Below are 19,742 nucleotides of genomic sequence, written 5' to 3'. Positions count from 1 at the left end.
AGAATTTATTCATTTTATTCTAACATTTATAACTTTTTTTTTTTTTTTTTTGCAAATGCAAAAATCTTCTAGTTCGGACTTTATAACTTGATATAACTCAACAATAGTGAGTTTGTCAATTCTCAGGGGAAAGAGCCGAGGGGAAAAGAGAGAATGACGAGTTGTTTTTTTTTAATTATGAGAATCAGAATTGTGAGATATAATCTCGGAATTTCAAGAATTTTGAAATATAAACACAAATGCATCTTTTTTATTCTTTTATTCCATGGCTCCATAGACTGCTACTTGAAAACCATAATTTTGTGCAAACTCATAACTGTTTGCAAAGACTGAATTGGTCTATAGGCTGTTCTAGACTGGCTTTTGGTCTGTGCGCTGCTTGGTAACATGAAGAGCTTTATGGATAGCTTTTTCCTGGACCTTAATTACTTTAAGCAACAATAAATGCTCCAAACCATATGTTTTCATTTACATGATAACTCCCAAAAGTAGACCTGCACACAACATTAAACAGTTTTTAAAGGGGTCATTGGATGCCCATTTTCCAAGTTCATATGATTCTTTAGGGTCTTAATGAAAAGTCTCTAATATACTTAGGTTAAAAATTATCAATAGTAGTGTAAAAAAAACACCCTTTAACCTTGTCAAAATCAGTTCTGCAAAACTTCAGCTCATTTTAAGACATGGCCCCTTTAAATGCCACTGAGCTCTGCTTGCCTAGCCCCTCTCTTGGGATTATGTTTACTTTTGCCGCATTTAGCCGCATTTATCGGCGAAACTTGCCAACAAGCACATTATTAAGAAAGGCCATTTGCAAAGATGCATAAAAAACCCTTATACTCACTTCTGCTGTGGGTAAAGCTGCATCAGGAACGATTCGCAAGAAGATAGATGCATATGTAGATCGGGATTGGCACTTTCCATTTAAAAACGAAAGTAACGTTAAACCTCTGCATCTTTAGCAGCTCAGATGTTGGTAGTAAATGTCTACTGCTTTGTTCATTATGACACCCAACAACAGAACACCTCAATCGCTCAATTAGAGTCTTCCTCTGCACCTGCACACTGCAGGTAAATATGACCCAAATCCGACAGTGACTGTGAAAAGCACAAACCACATGGAATCTGATCTTTTTAATTCCGATTTGTGCCACTTCCATAATTGCTACTAAATCAGATATAGGTCAGGTGTTTTGCAATGTGCAGTGTGAACAGTCATGTCAGAATTAATGTGACTTTCACGTCACTCTAGATCAACATTCGTTATGATTCTTTGCTCATGAGAGTCCCTTTAAAGATTTTACATGCTTAAATTTATCAAGAGAGTTACGAAAGGTAGTCACTGCGCAAGTGTTGCCAAGTCCACAATTTTCCCACGGAATAGGGCTACTTTTTCACTGCCGCCGTTTGTTGTTTTGCAACTCTGTGGGTGGAAGCGTCCCCACTAATGTGATATTTTAGCCCCTGAAATGCAATTAGTTTTGAGAAGCAGTTTGGCAGATTTTTTTGTATTGTTCTTTTGCGCGGTTCTTTTACGGGTCAGTTTAGAACCATGATTTGTTCACGCTGGAAATCTGATAATGGGCAAATGTAAAACATGGAATTAAAGGTATAGTTCACCCAAAAATGAAAATTTTATGTTTATCTGCTTACCCACAGGGCATCCAAGATGTAGGTGACTTTGTTTCTTCAATAGAACACAAACAAATTTTTTTACCTCAAACTATTGCAGTCTGTCAGTCGTATAATGGCAGTCAATGGTTACCAAATCTTTAAGAGTAAAAAAAAACATATACAGACAAAACCAAATTAAACCCTGCGGCTCGTGACAATACATTGAGGTCTTGAGACACATAACAATCGGTCTGTGCAAAAAACTGAACAGTATTTATATAATTTTTTACCTTTTATCCATCACAACGTTCTACTGTCCTGAGCGCGTTCACCGTGCAAATTGGCTTTTTCAAAATTGTATTTACTTGTGCTTATCCTGATTCTGGCAACCAATTAAAAACTAAAAGATTACGTTTCCATGTGCAAACTCATCTGGGAGTGTTGACTTTTCACCGACTACACTGCCAGAGCACGTTGACACGTTGCACGCTTGCTTGTGTGAACGAGCTCCATACAGCTGAATGTTCCGGTGGATCAAAGGTAAATTATATAAATACTGTTCAGTTTCTTGCACAGAACGATTGTTATGTGTCTTAAGAGCCGCAGAGTTTAATTTGGTTTTGTCTGTAAATGTTTTTTATTTTTCTTAAAGATTTGGTAACCATTGACTGCCATTATATAACTGACAGACTGCGACAGTTTGAGTTAAAAATCTTTGTTTGTGTTCTACTGAAGAAACAAAGTCACCTACATCTTGGATGCCCTGGGGTTAAGCAGATAAACATCAAATTTTCATTTTTGGGTGAACTATCCCTTTAAGCACTAAAGCTTGCAGTGTGAACTGGAGACTGGTTTGGGAAAACATGATTTAATATGGCAGACTTTTCATTTTTTGGGAAACTATTCCAAACATGAGTCTCATCATGTTTCTTGCTCATGGATAATCTATTAATCTTGTTTAAGTTTGGATATGTTTTTGACTGAGGACATCAAAGTAAATGCATTTCTGTGTAATTCTAAGAAATGAGGCCGGAAAGCGATGTTGTCCTTGAACGAGACAGGGCTGAAGTTCTTTTAAGTCTCTGATCTTGGCTGTAGTCACAGTATGGTGCTGAGCTGTCCTTTCAGATTAACTCCTCAACAAAGAGGATACAGGCCTCTTGAGTGAGGTCACAACGTGACTTAATGACTTTCAGAGGACTGTCCCAAGAACACAGGCTCTAAGAGTGGCAGAGGTTGCATACACAAGAGAAGACTTTCTTGTTCTTTTGCCTCTGTCTGACAATGAATTGCATACACAGACACTCCATCCTACACATCTATCCATCTGTTGTCTTTGGGTTAAATGACATGTGATATATACAGATTGTAGTAATTAATTCAAAACATTTTTAAATATACTGTTCAAGGCATAACCTTTTTGTTTTAAATAGCATGAATTATTAATTCATAAACATCATGTTTTACTGAGTTACACAGCATGATCTGAACTAATCTTAAATTAAATAGTCTGATATTTCAAAGGATTAAACAGTCCAAAGTCACAAAACCACACAGGCAAGGCTATAAATACAGAAAACGCTCAGTAGTGACTGCATCAACTAAAACTAGACTTTGCCACAAGAATGTGTTTGTGTACAGCTGATAGAAAACAGTAATGTGTGACAGTAATCAGTTCCTAGGTTGGGGATTATGGAACACTCTACCTTACACATCTATCCATCTTGTGTCTTTGGGGTAATGACAAATGTGAAAAAAAAATCTGATAATTTATTACCTCCATGTCATCCAAGATGTTCAAGTCTTTCTTTCTTCAGTCGAAAAGAAAATAAAGTTTTTCAGGGAAACATTTCAGGATTTTTTTTCCATATAGTTGACTTCAGTGATGTTCAGCAGGTTGAAGGTCCAAACTGAAGGTCTAAATTGCAGTTTCAGTGCAGGGTTTTTCACCCTACCTGACCTTCTTGAACCAAAGTACAAAGACGAATAACTACACATGACTTTTCCAACATTATTATGATCTGCATGCACAGAACTAGTGCAAGATGAGCATTTGTGGTTAAAAAGTAAATAACTTTTTTTTTTTTTTTTTTAGAAAATGACAGATTGTTTTACTAGATAAGACCCTTATTCCTCGGCTGGGATCGTGTAGAGCCCTTTGAAACTGCATTTAAACTGTATTTTGGACCTTCAACCTGTTGATCCCCCCAAAAAAATCCTGGAATGTTTTTCTCACAAAACAAAATTTCTTTACGACTGAAGAAAGACAGACATGAACATCTTGGATGTGAATAACGGGGTGAGTAAATTATCCTTAAATTTTTGTTCTGGAAGTGAACTTCTCCTTTGAAAGAAATTAAAGTCATGCTCATTATAGGAAAGGTGCATTCAAGTCATTGTATGAATTGAATTTTTAATGTCTTTTTGAATAAATTAACAGTTCTGGATAGAAAATTAACATCGCGTAATTGTCCCATTTCTGTCTCGCACATGCACAGAGAATGAGCGTTTGATATTAGCTTGATGTGAATTAGCCGCAGTTGTATCTATGATGAGATACAAGAGTAAATATATTATAATGACTGCACCTTAAGAACATCTTCATCTGTGGAGCTGCAGTCAGCAAACTCAGAGACGTCCATCACAGAACCATCCTGTTCCACAGCAATGGTTCGTACTCCCACCGTAACCCTCTTACCAGTCAGCACGGCAGTGTTCAACAGCTCTGTGTCCTACATAAGGGACAGAGATCAAAGTTAAATGTTGGATCTTAACACTGAACTAAGCTTAAACTGTAGCACTCCTACAAATGGAGGTCAGAGATTTAACATGTTATGGTAACACTATGCAATCTACTGATGAAATTAATGTCATAATATCAGTATGCTTTTATGCACCATTTCACAGGTAAAAAGAGTACGTTCAGGGACACAAAAGCAGATTTTAGGTTGGAATGGACTGTGTTAATCTATTTAGATAATCTGTGAAAGAGATGCACTACCTGGGCTGACACAATTTGATGTAATCACAGTCATTTTTGATGAGAACAAGTGAAAAGCAAAAACGGATTATTTTACGGGACAAAAACCCCATTTCCCAATATTGACTCCAGTGAATGGGAAACACCAGCTTAGTGGGGTAAACCTCTGAACTTCAAAGATCCTGACATGCAAAATGCCAGCTCACATAAATGAAACAGGTTTTCAAAAAACAAAGGTCACTTAATTTACCTTTATGTAATGCATTAAAAATAAGCATAGGCTATATCTATATTGTTTTGCTAAAAATGAGAACAGGAATTTGCCATTAGGCTTATCAAACAGCACTGTTTTGTTCATGAATAAAAATAGTTAGATTAATTTCTTATCCAATATAATGCTCTCTGAAATGAGAAAATCCATTGCCCTGTAAACCGTCTAAAGGAGCAATAGCAAGTTGCAAATCATGGATTTTCCACACTCTCGGCTGTCACTGGGGCAGTACCAAGTAACAATTTGTTTAGGGACCAATTTTCACCATTAACCTATTAGCATGCATATTACTAGCATATTGGTTGTTTATTAATATTTATAAAGCACATATTAATGCCTTATTCTGCATGACTATACTTTAGATCTCTTAATCCAACCCCATACCTAAATTAAACAACTACCTTACTAACTATTAATAAGTAGCAAATAAGGAGTTTACAGAGGCAACAGTCATAGTTAGAATCAGAATCTGCGAAATGTTATTTTACCAAAATTTGAGGGATCATACAAAATGCATGTTATTTTTTATTTAGCGCTGATCTGAATTTCACATAAACGGTATTTAGTCCACCATAGGAAAAAACTATTAAATTTATAAAAATGACCATGTTCAAAAGTTTACATACACTTGATTCTTAATACTGTGTTGTTACCTGAATGATCTACAGCTGTTGTTTTTTGTTTGTTTTGTTTAGTGATAGCTATTCATGAGTCCCTTGTTTGTCCTGAACAGTTAAACTGCCTGCTGTTCTTCAAAAAAAATCCTCCAGGCCTCACAAATTCTTTGGTTTTTCAGCATTTTTGTGTATTTCCAGCAATGACTGTATGATTTTGAGATCCATCTTTTCTCAATGAAGACAACTGAGGGACTCATATGCAACTATTACAGAAGGTTCAAATGCTCACTGATGCTTTAGATGCATTAAGGGGGTGAAAACATTTTGAATTTGAAGATCAGGGTAAATGTAACTTATTTTGTCTTCTGGGAAACATATATTCTGAAGGGCAGTACTAAATTAAAAAATATGATATTTAGGCAAAATAATAAGAAGGTACACATCTTCATTCTGTTCAAAAGTTTACACCCCTGTGTAATTTTTTTCCTTTTGGAGCATCAGGTAACGTTTGAACCTTCTATAATAGTTGCATATGAGACCTTCAGTTGTCCTCAGTGTGAAAAGATGGATCTCAAAATCATTCAGTCATTGTTGGAAAGGGTTCAAATACACAAAAAATGCTAGAAAACCAAAGAATTTGTGAGACTTGAAGGATTTTTATAAAGGACAGCAGGCAGTTTAACTGTTCAGGACAAACAAGGGACTCAACTAACTTTTGAACGGTGCCACAATATGTGGAAAATTTGTAAGCATCTTTTATGTGAAATATTTTATTAGGGTCAGTATTACATTAAAAAAATAACTTTGATTTTGTGTGATGCCTCTTATTTTGATCAAATATTTTAACATTTTGCAGATTCTGCAAGGTGTATGTAAACTTTTGCCCTCAACCACATGAGACTTTCGTATTTTAGACGAATGTAATCAGAGTTGTATCCTGGCTCTTCCAAGCTTTATAATGGCAGTGAATGGGGTTTTAGATAAAGCTGGATGGATAGTCCAATAAAAATGCAAAAATCCATCATAAAACAGTACTCCACATTACACTGGGAGGGTTAATAAAGGTCTTCTGAATTTAATCGATGCATTTGTGTAAGTAAAATATCCATATATACAGCTTTATAAATTGTAATCTCAAACGTGCCCAAAACAAAACTGAATGAATTAGAAACACAATACAAGGATTTGTAAAGAAAAATGTTGGAGGAGTCATGTGAAGCACTTTATAGATGGCTGGATGCACTTTATTGGAGTTCAAAAAACACAGCATTCACTGCCATTATAAAGTCTGAAAGAGTCATATACACCTAGGAGGGCTTAAGGTTGAGTAAATCATGGGGTAATTTTAATTTTTGGGTGAACTATCCTTTAATAGTTAGTTAATAATGAGAATTGGTCTCCAAACTAAAGTGTGTCTGACATTTCTTATACTTAAGTTCCAGTTTTTTTATATTTTATAAGTACATAAAAAGCAGAATAAAAGTATACTCTCCTAAAGAAGTACTGGCAAACATATCAGTTTTTTTTTTGGGCCATTTTCTGTCCTGTGCTGTTTTCAGATTTCTGGGACAGTGTCCAGCTGTATATTAGAGCTGCTACAGAAAATCTGATTGATTATGCCTAAATCTGCTCATGTTTGGACACAATCCAAAGGTCAACATGATCGGTCTTGCAGATGAAGCTTGTCGCATTTACAAGCTCTGTCCCAGTGCCGAGCCCCTGGTGCCCTGCTGGATCAATTCTGTCTTTCAAAATTCCACTGAATAAGTAATGAAGATACTTCACTGTCTCAAATAGAAATTTCAGATAGAGACTACTTGTTAATGAAGTAACAAAACCTACCATAACTAGAGGAGCCAGGCCTACAAAGTCCCTCTGAGTGGTGTAGATCCTCATGGTGCCTTCAGACGCCCCCATAATTTTGACTTCATCAGGAAGCGTCAGCTCCCACTTAATCACCTGAATCTCTGATTGACTGCTGACATCCTCCACTTCAAAATCCATCTGCAGAACAGCTTGGAGTTTACTTAACCTGAAAGAGAATGTGCTATTAAAAACCTCACATCATGAACTGTAAAGCCTCTTAATCTTCTGTGATTAACAGTCAAACAAACAGCTGCATTTGCAAGTTGCTGTTTGCTTTGAAATAACTGAGTGCACTTATAAGTCAATAATTGATTATTGATCATACCGCTGTAGCCATTCACAACCCTTTTTAGTTGCATAATGACATATTTCCGAGCAAAATAGGACATTCAACGTGAAAATAAATAGGGCAGTAGGTTGTAAGTTGAATTTTGATTTCATGTTGACTTTAAAAGATACATAACTTGTTGTATGAAGCTTTCAGCAATCAGCAAACCATATCATTGTAATCTCTTGGTAGTGCAATCCTGTCAATGTGCAGCATAATGCTTTTGATAGAACATGGGATCACCTCTGATCTGATGCATCTGTCTCAAATTTTAGATTTAAAATGCACAGCTTTCAAGCTCTGGGGATGAACCAAGGAGTTCAGATGGCCATTTTGTGTAGATGGCATTTTTGTATATAAATGCATGCATGGCTATGTTTTTACAGCCAGAAAGGCAATTATTTTAAAAACTGGGATGACATAAAAATGACTTTTGGAAAATAAGAAAATAAGATCATATGTTCCATGCAAATACAAACATGCAATGGGTACATTGGGCATCAATTAATGAATGACACCCAACAGTACTCCACTGTAAAAATGTCTTAATGCCATACAAACAGAATTATCCATTACTATTCTTAAGACTGATTAAGTTCTAAATATTTCAATCACAGAATATTGTACACTTAAAAATAAAGGTGCTTCAGAATGTCATAGAAGAACCTTTTTTGTCTAAATGGTTCCATAAAGAACCTTTAACATCTGAAGAACCTTTCTGTTTCACAAAAAAAAAAAAAAAGGTTCTTCAGATTATAAAAAGGTAAGAAAGAGATGGTTCTTTGAAGAACCTTTGACTGAATGGCTCTTTGTAGAACCAAAAATGGTTCTTCTATGGCATCGCTTGTACAACCTTTTAAAGCACCTTTATTTTTAAGAGTGTAAGGTGTTTTGGATCAGTTTGGTTGTTTAGATGTAAATTAGACACCACACATGTAATTTCTGAACATATTTAGTCCAACAATCTATTCTAATCATTGTCACTGAGGGAGGAAAATCCTAAATGAGAATACTGCCACATTATTTTAAAAAGATTTAGATACTTAAGGCTGTTGCTGACTAGAGACAACAATCCACTTACTTAAAAAACATCTAAACCTTTTTAAAACAAGTTAAATTTGCTTAAAAAGCAATTGTATAGAGCACTGACACCAGCAAGTTAAATATTTATGCAAATATAGCATTGAAAAATGTAGTTAATTCTTAGAAAAGGTAGTTTCTCAACTTAAAAGGATAGTTCACCCAGACATTGAAATTGCATCGTCTCATCCTAAAATTTTTCCAAACCTGCATGACTTTCTTTCTTCTGAAAAAAATAAAAGATATTTTGAGAAACGTTTTTTTTTTTTTAATACACTGGATATCTGTTTACTTACCAAAATTCTTTAAAGTATCTTCTTTTATGTTCTGCAAAGGAAAGTCATACAGGTTTGACATGAGGGTGAGAATTTTTTTTTTTTTATCAACTGTAGTGAGCTCTCTGAGGTTAAATTAAATTAACATTCCTTCTAGCCCATAGCAGACCCTATCATAGGCGACATAGAGCGTTCATTCATCTGGAAATGGATGTGTTACATTTTTATAATTTGCAGTGAAACCAAAAAATGAAATGCACCAAATACATGACAAACATATGCTATTTCAATTGGTTTTAAAATGCTGTCAGTCAAACAAGATTCTTACTCATGATTTAGTGTCTTTGCTCTTAAGGTAAGAAATGCCACATCATCTCCTGCTTAAATCAAAGGCTGAAATCCTAGAATCGTTTCTGACTACAACCATAAATAGTGAGGAGAATTCAGGTTAGGCTTTCACTAATAGGATTCTGACACACACGCTGCTGTACAACCCTGACCTGTGCCCACATCTAATGCATGCATAGTAAACCATGCACATAAATGCAGAGCTCAATGGCAAACATAGACAGTGCCTTTGCGAAAGTATTCATACCCCTTCATATTTTTTCATGTTTTTTTCCACACTCCATACACAATAATGACAAAGCCCAAAACTGGTTTGAAACAACTTTGCAAATGTATTAGAAATAAAAAAAAATGAAATGATTACATTGCATAAGTATTCATACCCTTTTCTGGGACACTTAAAATTGAGCTCAGGAGCATTCATAACCCTTGTAGATGTTACTACACTTTGAGTGGAGTTAACCTGTGGCAAATTTATTTGAATGAGTATGATTAGGAAAAGCACACACCTCTTAATAAAAGGTCTAACAGCTAAAAATGCATATCAGAGCAAAAACCAAAAAGCCTGTAGAGCTCGGAGACAGGATTGTGTCAAAAGCACAGATCTGGGGAAGTGTCCAGAAAAAAAATCTGCTGCATTGAAGGTTAACAAAAGCACGTAGACTCCATTATCCATAATAGATGAAGGTTGGAACAACTAGAACTCTTCCTAGAGCTGGCCTCCTGGCCAAACTGAGCAATTTATGGAAAAGGGCATTAATTAGACTGATGTCCAAGAACCTGATGGTCACTCTAGCTAAGCTCCATGATCGTATATGCAGATGGGAGAAACTTACAGAAAGACAAACATCACTGCAACACTCCACCAATCTGGTATTTATGGCAATGTGGCCAAACTCAATCCTCTCCTCAGTGAAGACAAATGAAAACCCACTTGGAATTTGCAACAAAGCATATAAAGAACTCTCAGACTGTGAGAAACAAGATTCTCTGGTCTGATGAACCTCAATTCCAAGCATCATGTATGGAGGAAACCGGGCGCTTCTCATCACCTGCACAGTAGCATCCCAACAGTAAAGTGTGGTGGTAGCAGCCTCATGCTGTGGTGCTGTTTTTCAGCGGCAGGGACTGAGGGAAAGAGTTGAGTTGAAGGAAAGCTCAATGCACCAAAATATTGAGACACCCTTAATGAAATCCCAGTCCAGATCATTCAGAACCTCAGACTGGGCAGATGGTTCACTTTCCTCCGAGAGTGGCTTATAGACAACTCTGTGAATGTCCTTGAGTGGCCCAGCCAGAGCCTGGACTTGAACCCAATCAAACATTTCTGGAGAAACCTGAAAATGTCTGCCAGCCGCAATCCAGGCTTACTAAGCTAGAGAGGTGAAGAGGTGAGGAGAAGAATAGCAGATAATTGCCAAATGCAGATGTGCAAAACTTGTGGCATCATACCCCAAAAGACCCTGAGGCTGTAAAGGTGCTTCAACTGCGTTAAGTATGAATACTTATGCAATGTACTTATTTCAGTGTTTTATTTTTAATACATTTGTAAAGTTTTTGTGCTTTGTCATTATGGTGTAGGGTGTGTAGATTGATGTGGAAAAAAGTAGTTTAACATAAGGCTGCAACATAACAAAACATGAAAAAAAAAATGAAGGGGTATGAATACTTTCGCAAGACACTGTATGCGTACATGTCTAGTGAGGTCAGTTAGCCATTCTCTGGTGGTTTTGTGGATGGTGGATTTGCATAAATCCACAGAAAGTGCTTTTATTAAACAGATAAAGACTAATCAACAAACTACGGGAATAATTACAGGAATCCACTTTGACCAATCTGCTTTAGAATGTAAAATCATGGTTTCCATGGACAATATTTCCAGCCTGGAAATATTTAATCAGAGTCACCAATGAGAGTTGGTTAATCACTGCCTAATCATCTGATTAGAAGTAATTAATTAACCCTTAGCAGACATACTCACCTTTTCACATTTGCAGATGACTTTCTCTGACAGATTACTCCAACACTCCCATCTGGGCCTGTGTCCAGAGTGATGTCCCATAGTACTGTGTTGCTAGGTGTGGCTGTACGAAAGGACACACCCTTTTTTACCATGGCTCTGTTAAGAGTTAAAAAGAAAAATGAACGAACATTTATTAATTATGAATAGATTGCAGAGTGTTTATTAGTAATACAAAGTTAGTTACTGGTTAAACTAATAACACAACAGGTCGTTCACATTATCTCATAGATTGTTGTGACAAACAAATTTGAGTTGTAAAATCCAAATAATATACTGGGTATATTGTGATAACATGGTATCCCCCAAGGCTTGATTCTGGGTCCTTTGTTATTTAACCTTCTACACTGGTGTAATTAATCAGTGTAAAATCTCCTTTTATCAGTAAAAAGTATGTATACTTTTATCAGTTCTTGCATTGTCTGGAAATCAAATCCTTGTCTTGGCATAGCTACCAACATGCTTTACTGTCTGAGCTACAGGAACACCTGTCAGAAAGTTAATATGGTAAGACCATCTCATAAATGCTTGGTCTTCACATTTATCCTCTTTAAAGCACCACAGATACAATTAATTTAGATGGATGTCATTTTGTTTTTTAAACTGCAGTTATGCACATTCCTAGTATACATCTTTTAGGTGTGTTTCATTTATTACTGGTTCCATCCGAAAAGCAATGCTTGTGTTTCTATACATAGCAGGTTTGCATGTGTAGGTGGACGTGTATGGCAGGGGGAGATGAGGCCAAGAATGGTCTGTTCAAGGAGTGTAAAGCTGAGGCTGACAGTGTGGTTTCCAATACAGGGGCAAAGAAAAGCATGTTAGTCTCAATTCCCTTACAGAGGACAGGAAATCAATGACATCCACATCAGACCCAGTTAGCCAAGCCTGAACGGTCATGACAACCCAGACCCAAAACCCCAAAAAACATTTTATTGTTTAGAAGCTCACCCAAAGAAACAAACAAATGAAATGAGACACTTTGGCCATATATTGTACAATCCAAATGTTCCTCTCTCAGAAATTCATTTAAGGCCATCTGAGGCATATGTCTACCGAGTTCCTGTTCCTCCAAAACCTTTGCAAACTGTCACACTGACCCCATATCACACTATAATCCGAATAATATGTCAATATAATTGATCATACAACTGCAACATTATGTACCCACGGGCAAAAGGAAGTTTTTCAGCTCAATAGTGCCAAAATACTGTTTAGCTCAAGGGACCATTAGAGCTCTTGGAACAGAATCTAAAAGCTTCCCGAGAACCAATACAGCCACACAGAGTGGCATAAAGGATATCAATATAAGCATAATGATAAACGACTGTTAAAAATATGACTGCTGGAAAATGCACCTTCCAGATTCCAGCACCCTTTAAATCTTTTGTAATGTCAGAGCCATATTTGTGTTTTCATCTAATGCTGAAGGGTCTTTTTCTCCACGAGTGTCTGTCATAAATATTGGGGTTGTAAAACTCCATAGGCAAGATATTAGTCTCACAGGGGCTGTATTGTAAGACCCTAGCTGCCTGTCTGCTTGGTAATCGGGTCAGATTTGTTAAAGGGCATTTGAACATACACATAATTATGTTTGCAAACATAAAAGCGCAGGGAAGATTATGTCATATTGATTTTATTAATGAAAACAGTAAGATTTGTGTATTTTGTGCATGTAACATAGGGTTAAGGTTATGTAGGGCTTGTTTAAAAAATATGATCTTTTTGTGTTCAAAATGGTGTATGTGTGTGTGTGTAAGACCATCTGTACTCTGTTCTTGTAAGATGTAATCACTGTCTCGAGTGAAGGGCTCATGGGAGCACTAATCTTGGCATTGACAGAGAAGATTCTGGGACTATTCAGACGTAAAACCAGATTTGACCCTCCCTTTCTTGAACGAAAATTATTAATCTCTCACAATATCTCTTTTTCTTTTGTCATCAAGTTTCTGACTGTGCATTTTCACTTCTAGTTCCAGATGCATCCACTGATGCACAAATGCAACATATTTCATTATGTTTAAATATTATAGTTTTCAATTTTAAATCTAATTCCTATTTTGAAACAGTATGCACTGCTTGCATTGTATTTATGTTTTCATGCAATAAAATATCTGTTTAAACAGTAAAGTGACAGTAAAAACAATTATAATGTTGGCTAACTAATGTTAGCTAATGTTCCAAACTGTTGGCTACCAATGGATATCAATAAACACATCATAATATAAATCTAATAAAATTTGTTTCAGCAGCTATACTGTTGGACCTCAAAAAATTGATGGAGATGCTCCTTCACAGCATGTTAAGTCCACACTTATCCCTCTCTGTCAATCCCCAGAAACATCTGTTCAAGACTGGAATTTAACACTTCAATCCATTTGACCTATGGAGACCAAACAACTTGTGAAACATCCATCCCAAATCATCTTCTGTCTGTCACTGTTGAGATCCTCACAGTATTTTGGTCGAGGGTATATCAGAGCGAGCTCGACATCTGATATCACGAGTCCATTTGCGAGTCCTTTTTCAATTATCCATCAAACATCCCTGACATTTAACATAATGAATGTAGGCTTTGAAATGTCACGCACATACTCAAACACGTACAGAAAATGCCAGAGAACCATATTGAGAATTTTAAATGGCCAAGTGGTGGAGAAAACACCCGCATCCAGAATTAACACTCACCAAGTGCCAAATGTAAGGAACACCGGGATAAACAAAATGCCATTGGCTTATTCTGAAGAAATTGTGCCATTTTTGGTCCATTTGGCTTTCTGTGAAAGTGTTGAATTATGCCTTAGGGCTCGAATATTGACTATTGATGTTCATGTCTTTTTTCTTCAGTCGAAAAGAAATTAATGTTTTTAAAGAGAACGTTCTAGGATTTTTTCTATATAGTGGACTTCCATGGTGGCCAACGGGTTGAAGATCCAAAATGAAGTTTCAATGTAGCTTCAAAGGGTTCTACCTGATCCCAGCTGAGGAATAAGGGTCTTATCTAGCGAAACGATCAGTCATTTTCTAATAAAAATAAAAATGTATATACTTTTTAACCACAAATGCTCTTCTTACACTAGCTCGACCCCATGCATTACGTACTGCAATTATCCACGTTTATAAATTTGTATTTTAAAAAAATGCCAGAGAGCCATATTGAGAATATTAAATGGCCAAGTGGTGGAGAAAACACACTCTCTGATTGGCCAACTATCCGGTGCATTGTCATTGGCCGAATACCTCAAGCATGTGACGGAAATGCGTCGCCCCTTACCATGCCTTTTCTCGGCGCAAAGAGACAGAAACAATAAAACTCATTAAAAACATTTAAACAGACATTTGTTGCATCTAGTGGGGACATAATTACTGATTATAATGACTCATACTGTTTTTTTATGCATTGTGTTGCGTCACGCCATGTAAACATAACACCATGTCTGCATTTGCAATCGTGGAACGAGAAACAACAAGCACTACTCTACACTGCTCAAAACTCGCGTTTGAATAGTCAGTACTGAATTCTTTAAATATAAAAACATACTTACAGGCTGTCAGTAAGAAACGGACACTGTTTCGCTAGATAAGACCCTTATTCTTCGGCTGGGATCACGTAGAGCCCTCTGAAGCTGCATTGAAACTGAAATTCGGGCCTTCAACCCGTTGGCCACCATTGAAGTCCACTATATAGAGAAAAATCCTGAAATGTTTTCCTTATAAAACTTCTTTTTTGCAAAGAAAGACATGTACATCTTGGATGATATAGGGGTGTGTAAATAATCAGAAATTTTAAAGTTAAGAAAAGATCAGGTTTCATGACTGTATTTTTTTCTCTATTTTTTTGTGCATATGGTCTAAAGCTGTCAGTTGGATACTGATTCAACCAGTTTTTTTGTATTTTCTATTAACAAATCCATTCTGAATATTCCAAAAGCCTTGCTATAGCATTTAGCATGACAGTCAGATGAGAATCCCAAATAAGACATTTCTAATTAGTCTCACAGCATATGAATTATGAAAAGACTAGTCTAAATTATGAAGATTCACTCATTTAATCAAAACAATCACTGAGCAGCAGTTTATCTTTCCTGCCTCACAACCTCCTAATTTATGACCAGCTGTAATGCAACTGTGACACGTGTCACTTCCTGCGGGATGAAATATGAGCATGACTACAGATTAAATTTATCATGGTGATTCCTAACGGGCCTCCTGACAGATTTATATGTGACGACATTCAGATGAGGAGGAGTAGTATTTTTCAAAAGGCTTGATTGGGTGAACCGTTCACAATGATTGATCCCAGTGTGATTTAAAAACCAAAATACAGATCTGAGAAGGCAGACTACTGATTTCAGTAACATATCAAATACATCATTTATGGAAACAATAAACTGATGGCTTTATACAGCAATATACCAATTTAATATAAGCATAACCTTGTGAAAAAGAAGTATAATTTAGTGTATCTCTAACAGAGTATCTTTAAAGCATGACTAAAATGTTTTAATTTAAAAGTGTATATAAACATCATGAAAGTAAACTCACTTTAAAAGGATAGTTCACCCAAAACTATGTAAATCAATGGCTTCTAGCAACTGTTTGGTTACCAACATTTTTCAAAATATCTTCTTTCATGTTCAGCTGAAGAAAGAAACTTTTTCAGGTTTGGAATGACTTGAGGGTGAGTAAATGACAACAGAGTAAATGATGTACAAGTGTACTTTAAATACAATTAAGTGCACAACAGAACTTTTACACATTAGTAAGCAGCCATTTGTCCCTTTTTCCTTCTGTCCCAAACATTAGGTCCACCATTTTGAGAATGCAACAAAGCATAGACATGCAAATAAATAGACAATGACTAACCCATATTATGCATGACTAATTAGCATAATCTGTATGCATGCATATGTTTGTATTTTATGGGTTCTAGTAAGAATATTCTAGAATAACAATGCTTTACTGCTTTTTGCACCACTGAGTAGTGTATTGTCATTTTTAAAGTGGTCATGTCTGACTCTAGATTCACACTTCATACTGAGACATCCTGAGGGGAGGCTATGATAAAAACAACAACAACACCATTAAAACAAATCCTTTAGGCCCAATAGTAATGATATATTTTTAATTTCTACATTTTCATCACCATTAAAGCCACCAGCGGGATATCACAGCATGATATATCAAACCTCACCAAAGCTCACATCTGTTAATATCTCAATGCTTCAAGGGCAACTGAGCAATTGTTCATAATTTGATAATAGCACCAGTTAATGAAAAGTATCTATTGACCATCTGGAGCCATTTTTAAATTGATTAATGGATAACAGGGAGAAATGTAATCATGTTTGTGTGCATTTTAAATGTTAAAAAGAGAAGAGAAGAGAAGAGAAGAGAAGAGAAGAGAAGAGAAGAGAAGAGAAGAGAAGAGAAGAGAAGAGAAGAGAAGAGAAGAGAAGAGAAGAGAAGAGAAGAGAAGGCACGTCTCGTGGGACGGTTGTCCTCAGTGGGTTTGCAGTGACTGATGTGAGCTGTATAGAGGAGAACTGGTTGTGAACAGACTGAGATTTAAGGCGACAGTGATTAAGTGGCAAGAGCAACAGGATTTTAAAAAAGAGAGAGATGGTACATCAGCAAAAAAAAAAAAAAGGCTCAAGCACACTCAAGCGGGGGTAGATGAAGAAATGTGCTTCAGAGAGGACTGAACTTCACCAGGGAAGTCTGACACAACAGAGATGGATGTTAAGAATGAAGGGGATTAGGGGGAGGAGTAGGCAAGGACAACAGAACCAAATGTCCTCTAAGACCCTAATAATACAGACACAACCTGACCTGTGAATATAAAATGGTGCACACATGAGAAAAGTGCACATATATGATCATAAATCACAAAAACAGAGCAGCTTTACAGGTAGACCATATTTTCAAAACAAAATACTGAAAGTCTACAACTGGCATCTTAAATCTCTTCAGTCTTAAGCTTCTTAATTAAATTTTTTAATTTAAATTTAAAATGAGATTTCCCACATTTCTCAGTGCTGAATCACACTGCATCATAAATTCTTCCACATCTCAAATGCATTTCTTTAAAGAGAAGAAGTTAAGGGGGTCATGAACTGAGAAAACAAAATGCCCTTGATATTTTGACATATAAGTGGTCATTGTAATACAAAAACATTCTGTATGTTTCAGAACTCAAAACTTTCTCGTTAGCTAAAAAAAAACTTATATTAATGCCAATCTGCCTGGAATGTGTCAGCGCCTGCTTCTACATCACTGCCTGTTTAGCCCCGCCCACCAATTCATGCACAAAGTATAAATAATGGAAGGCAAAAGAAGGTCTACTTCCTTTGTTTACTTCAGGATTTTCAGAAGGATTGAAACTAAAAGAAGATGATTTTCCAGTTATATTGAATCCGACAGTAATGTCGCCCCACACAAGTGTGAGTAACTGGTTTTATTATGTAGTCACTATTGCTTTGTCTGTTATAACAGGGCTGTATATGAGGAATGCAGGCTGTCAAATATACACAAGTGTTAGCCAATCATAGCAGTGGCCGTTTACTTCCAAGTCTTCAATTCACCATGCCTATTCAAACAGAGCGTTCTGATCAGGGGGGTTATAAACAGAAAGAAAATTGCCTATTACTTTAAAATGATCATGTTTTTTGATGTAAAAATATTAATAACATTATAAGGGGCCTCAGAGAACAATACAAAATAATAAAAAGAGGCAGTTCATGACCCCTTTAATGTTTAGCCATTAATGAGTGGCATGTTCAATGATAAAAACATTTTAGAATTTCTGAATTAAAATGAAAACTTCAAAAAAGGGACATAAAGTCAGACTATTATGGTTTTACAATCCTGCTTAGATAATAATTAAGCACATTTTAAAAAGGGGTCATTAAAAAGGTTAAAAGTATTAAAAAGTTCTTAATATTTGAAAAAATATTTGTTGCCCAAACTGAAGTCAGGCTAATCTGATCAACAGGTTTCTAGAAAAACTTCAGCTCTACAAAGGTAGGCTTGATTACAAACACTGTCCCAAACCCATTTTGCACACTTTATAACCCCGAGTTATGACCCAGCTGCAAAGCATAATTGGTAATGAGTGGCTATATTTTTTTATTTGATGTTTATACCACTTTAAATTTCAGTGTTTCTTTATCTTTAGTGTCATTAACTCATTTATTAAAAATACAGTTGAGGTCAAAAGTTTACATGCACCTTGCAGAATCAGAAAAATGTTAATTATTTTACCAAAATAAGAGGTATCATACAAAATGTGTGTTATTTTGTTATTTAGTACTGACCTGAATAAGATATTTCACATTAAAGATCCACAAGAGAAAATAACTGACAAATTTATAAAAAATAACCTCATTCAAAATTTTACAAATGCTTGATTCTTAGTCACTTTGTTGTTACCTGAATTATCCACAACTGTTTTTATTTATTTATTTTTTGTTTAGTGATAGTTGTTCATGAGTCCCTTGTTTGTTCTGAACAGTTAAACTGCACACTGTTCTTCAGAAAAATCCTTCAGGCCCCACAAATTCTTTGGTTTTCCTTTTTTGTGTATTTGAACCCTTTCCAGCAATGACTGTATAATTTTGAAATCCATCTTTTCACACTGAGGACAACTGAGAGACTCAAATGCAACTATTACAGAAGGCACAAACGCTCACTGATGCTCCAGAAGTAACAATTTTGCATTCAGAGCCTGGGGTTGAAAACTTTTGAACAGAATGGAGATGTGTAATTATTTTTTTTTTTTTTACTAAATATCTTTTTTTTTTCATTTAGTACTGACCTTTAGAGGCTATAGAAAATAGTTACATGTTTACCATAAGACAAAATAAGGTAACATCAGTTTTAAGAATCAAGCGAATGTAAACCTTTGAACGGGATAATTTTCATGAACTCAACTATTATTTTCTCTTGTGAACTATATGTAAATGTCTTTTATGTGAAATAGCTTATTCAGGTCAGTACTAAGTAAAAAATAACATGCATTTTGTATGATTCCTCTTATTTTGGTAAAATAATTATAATTTTGAAGATTGTGTAAGGTGTATAAAAAACTTTTGACCTCAACTGTAGTATTTACACTATAAAACCCTTTCCTAAACGATGCTCACCTTCTACAACCAAGCAGAGGCTCTCTATTTAGACAAGCTTTTTAAAGCACCACATGACAATGAATACACAGCCCAACCATACAGAGAGTGAGAGAAGCAAAGAAAATGTGTTTGTGGCACAGCATGCCTTTGCATATACAGTAATCTGAGGGATTAAACGTGCATGTCTTTTTCAGCCATATAGCTAGATGCTCAAATC

General features: G+C 35.8%; 1 protein-coding gene across 1 annotated transcript in view; it reads right to left on the bottom strand.

The window, feature by feature from the left end:
- LOC141286940 (transmembrane protein 132D) overlaps positions 1-19,742 on the bottom strand; it is a 37,360-nt gene that overhangs the window by 9,361 nt on the left and 8,257 nt on the right. Inside the window, exons 3-5 of the mRNA XM_073819070.1 lie at positions 11,361-11,498; positions 7,325-7,514; positions 4,203-4,346 (exon numbers count right to left, since the gene is read on the bottom strand). Coding sequence (XP_073675171.1) covers positions 4,203-4,346; positions 7,325-7,514; positions 11,361-11,498 — 472 coding nt within the window. The remainder of the gene's footprint in view (positions 1-4,202; positions 4,347-7,324; positions 7,515-11,360; positions 11,499-19,742) is intronic.

This window comes from Garra rufa, chromosome 15 (assembly GCF_049309525.1).
Source record: "Garra rufa chromosome 15, GarRuf1.0, whole genome shotgun sequence".
Classification (NCBI taxonomy): Eukaryota; Metazoa; Chordata; class Actinopteri; order Cypriniformes; family Cyprinidae; genus Garra; species Garra rufa.
The sequence above is the reverse complement of the archived record's forward strand: the minus strand, read 5'-3'. Positions and strand labels throughout refer to the sequence as shown.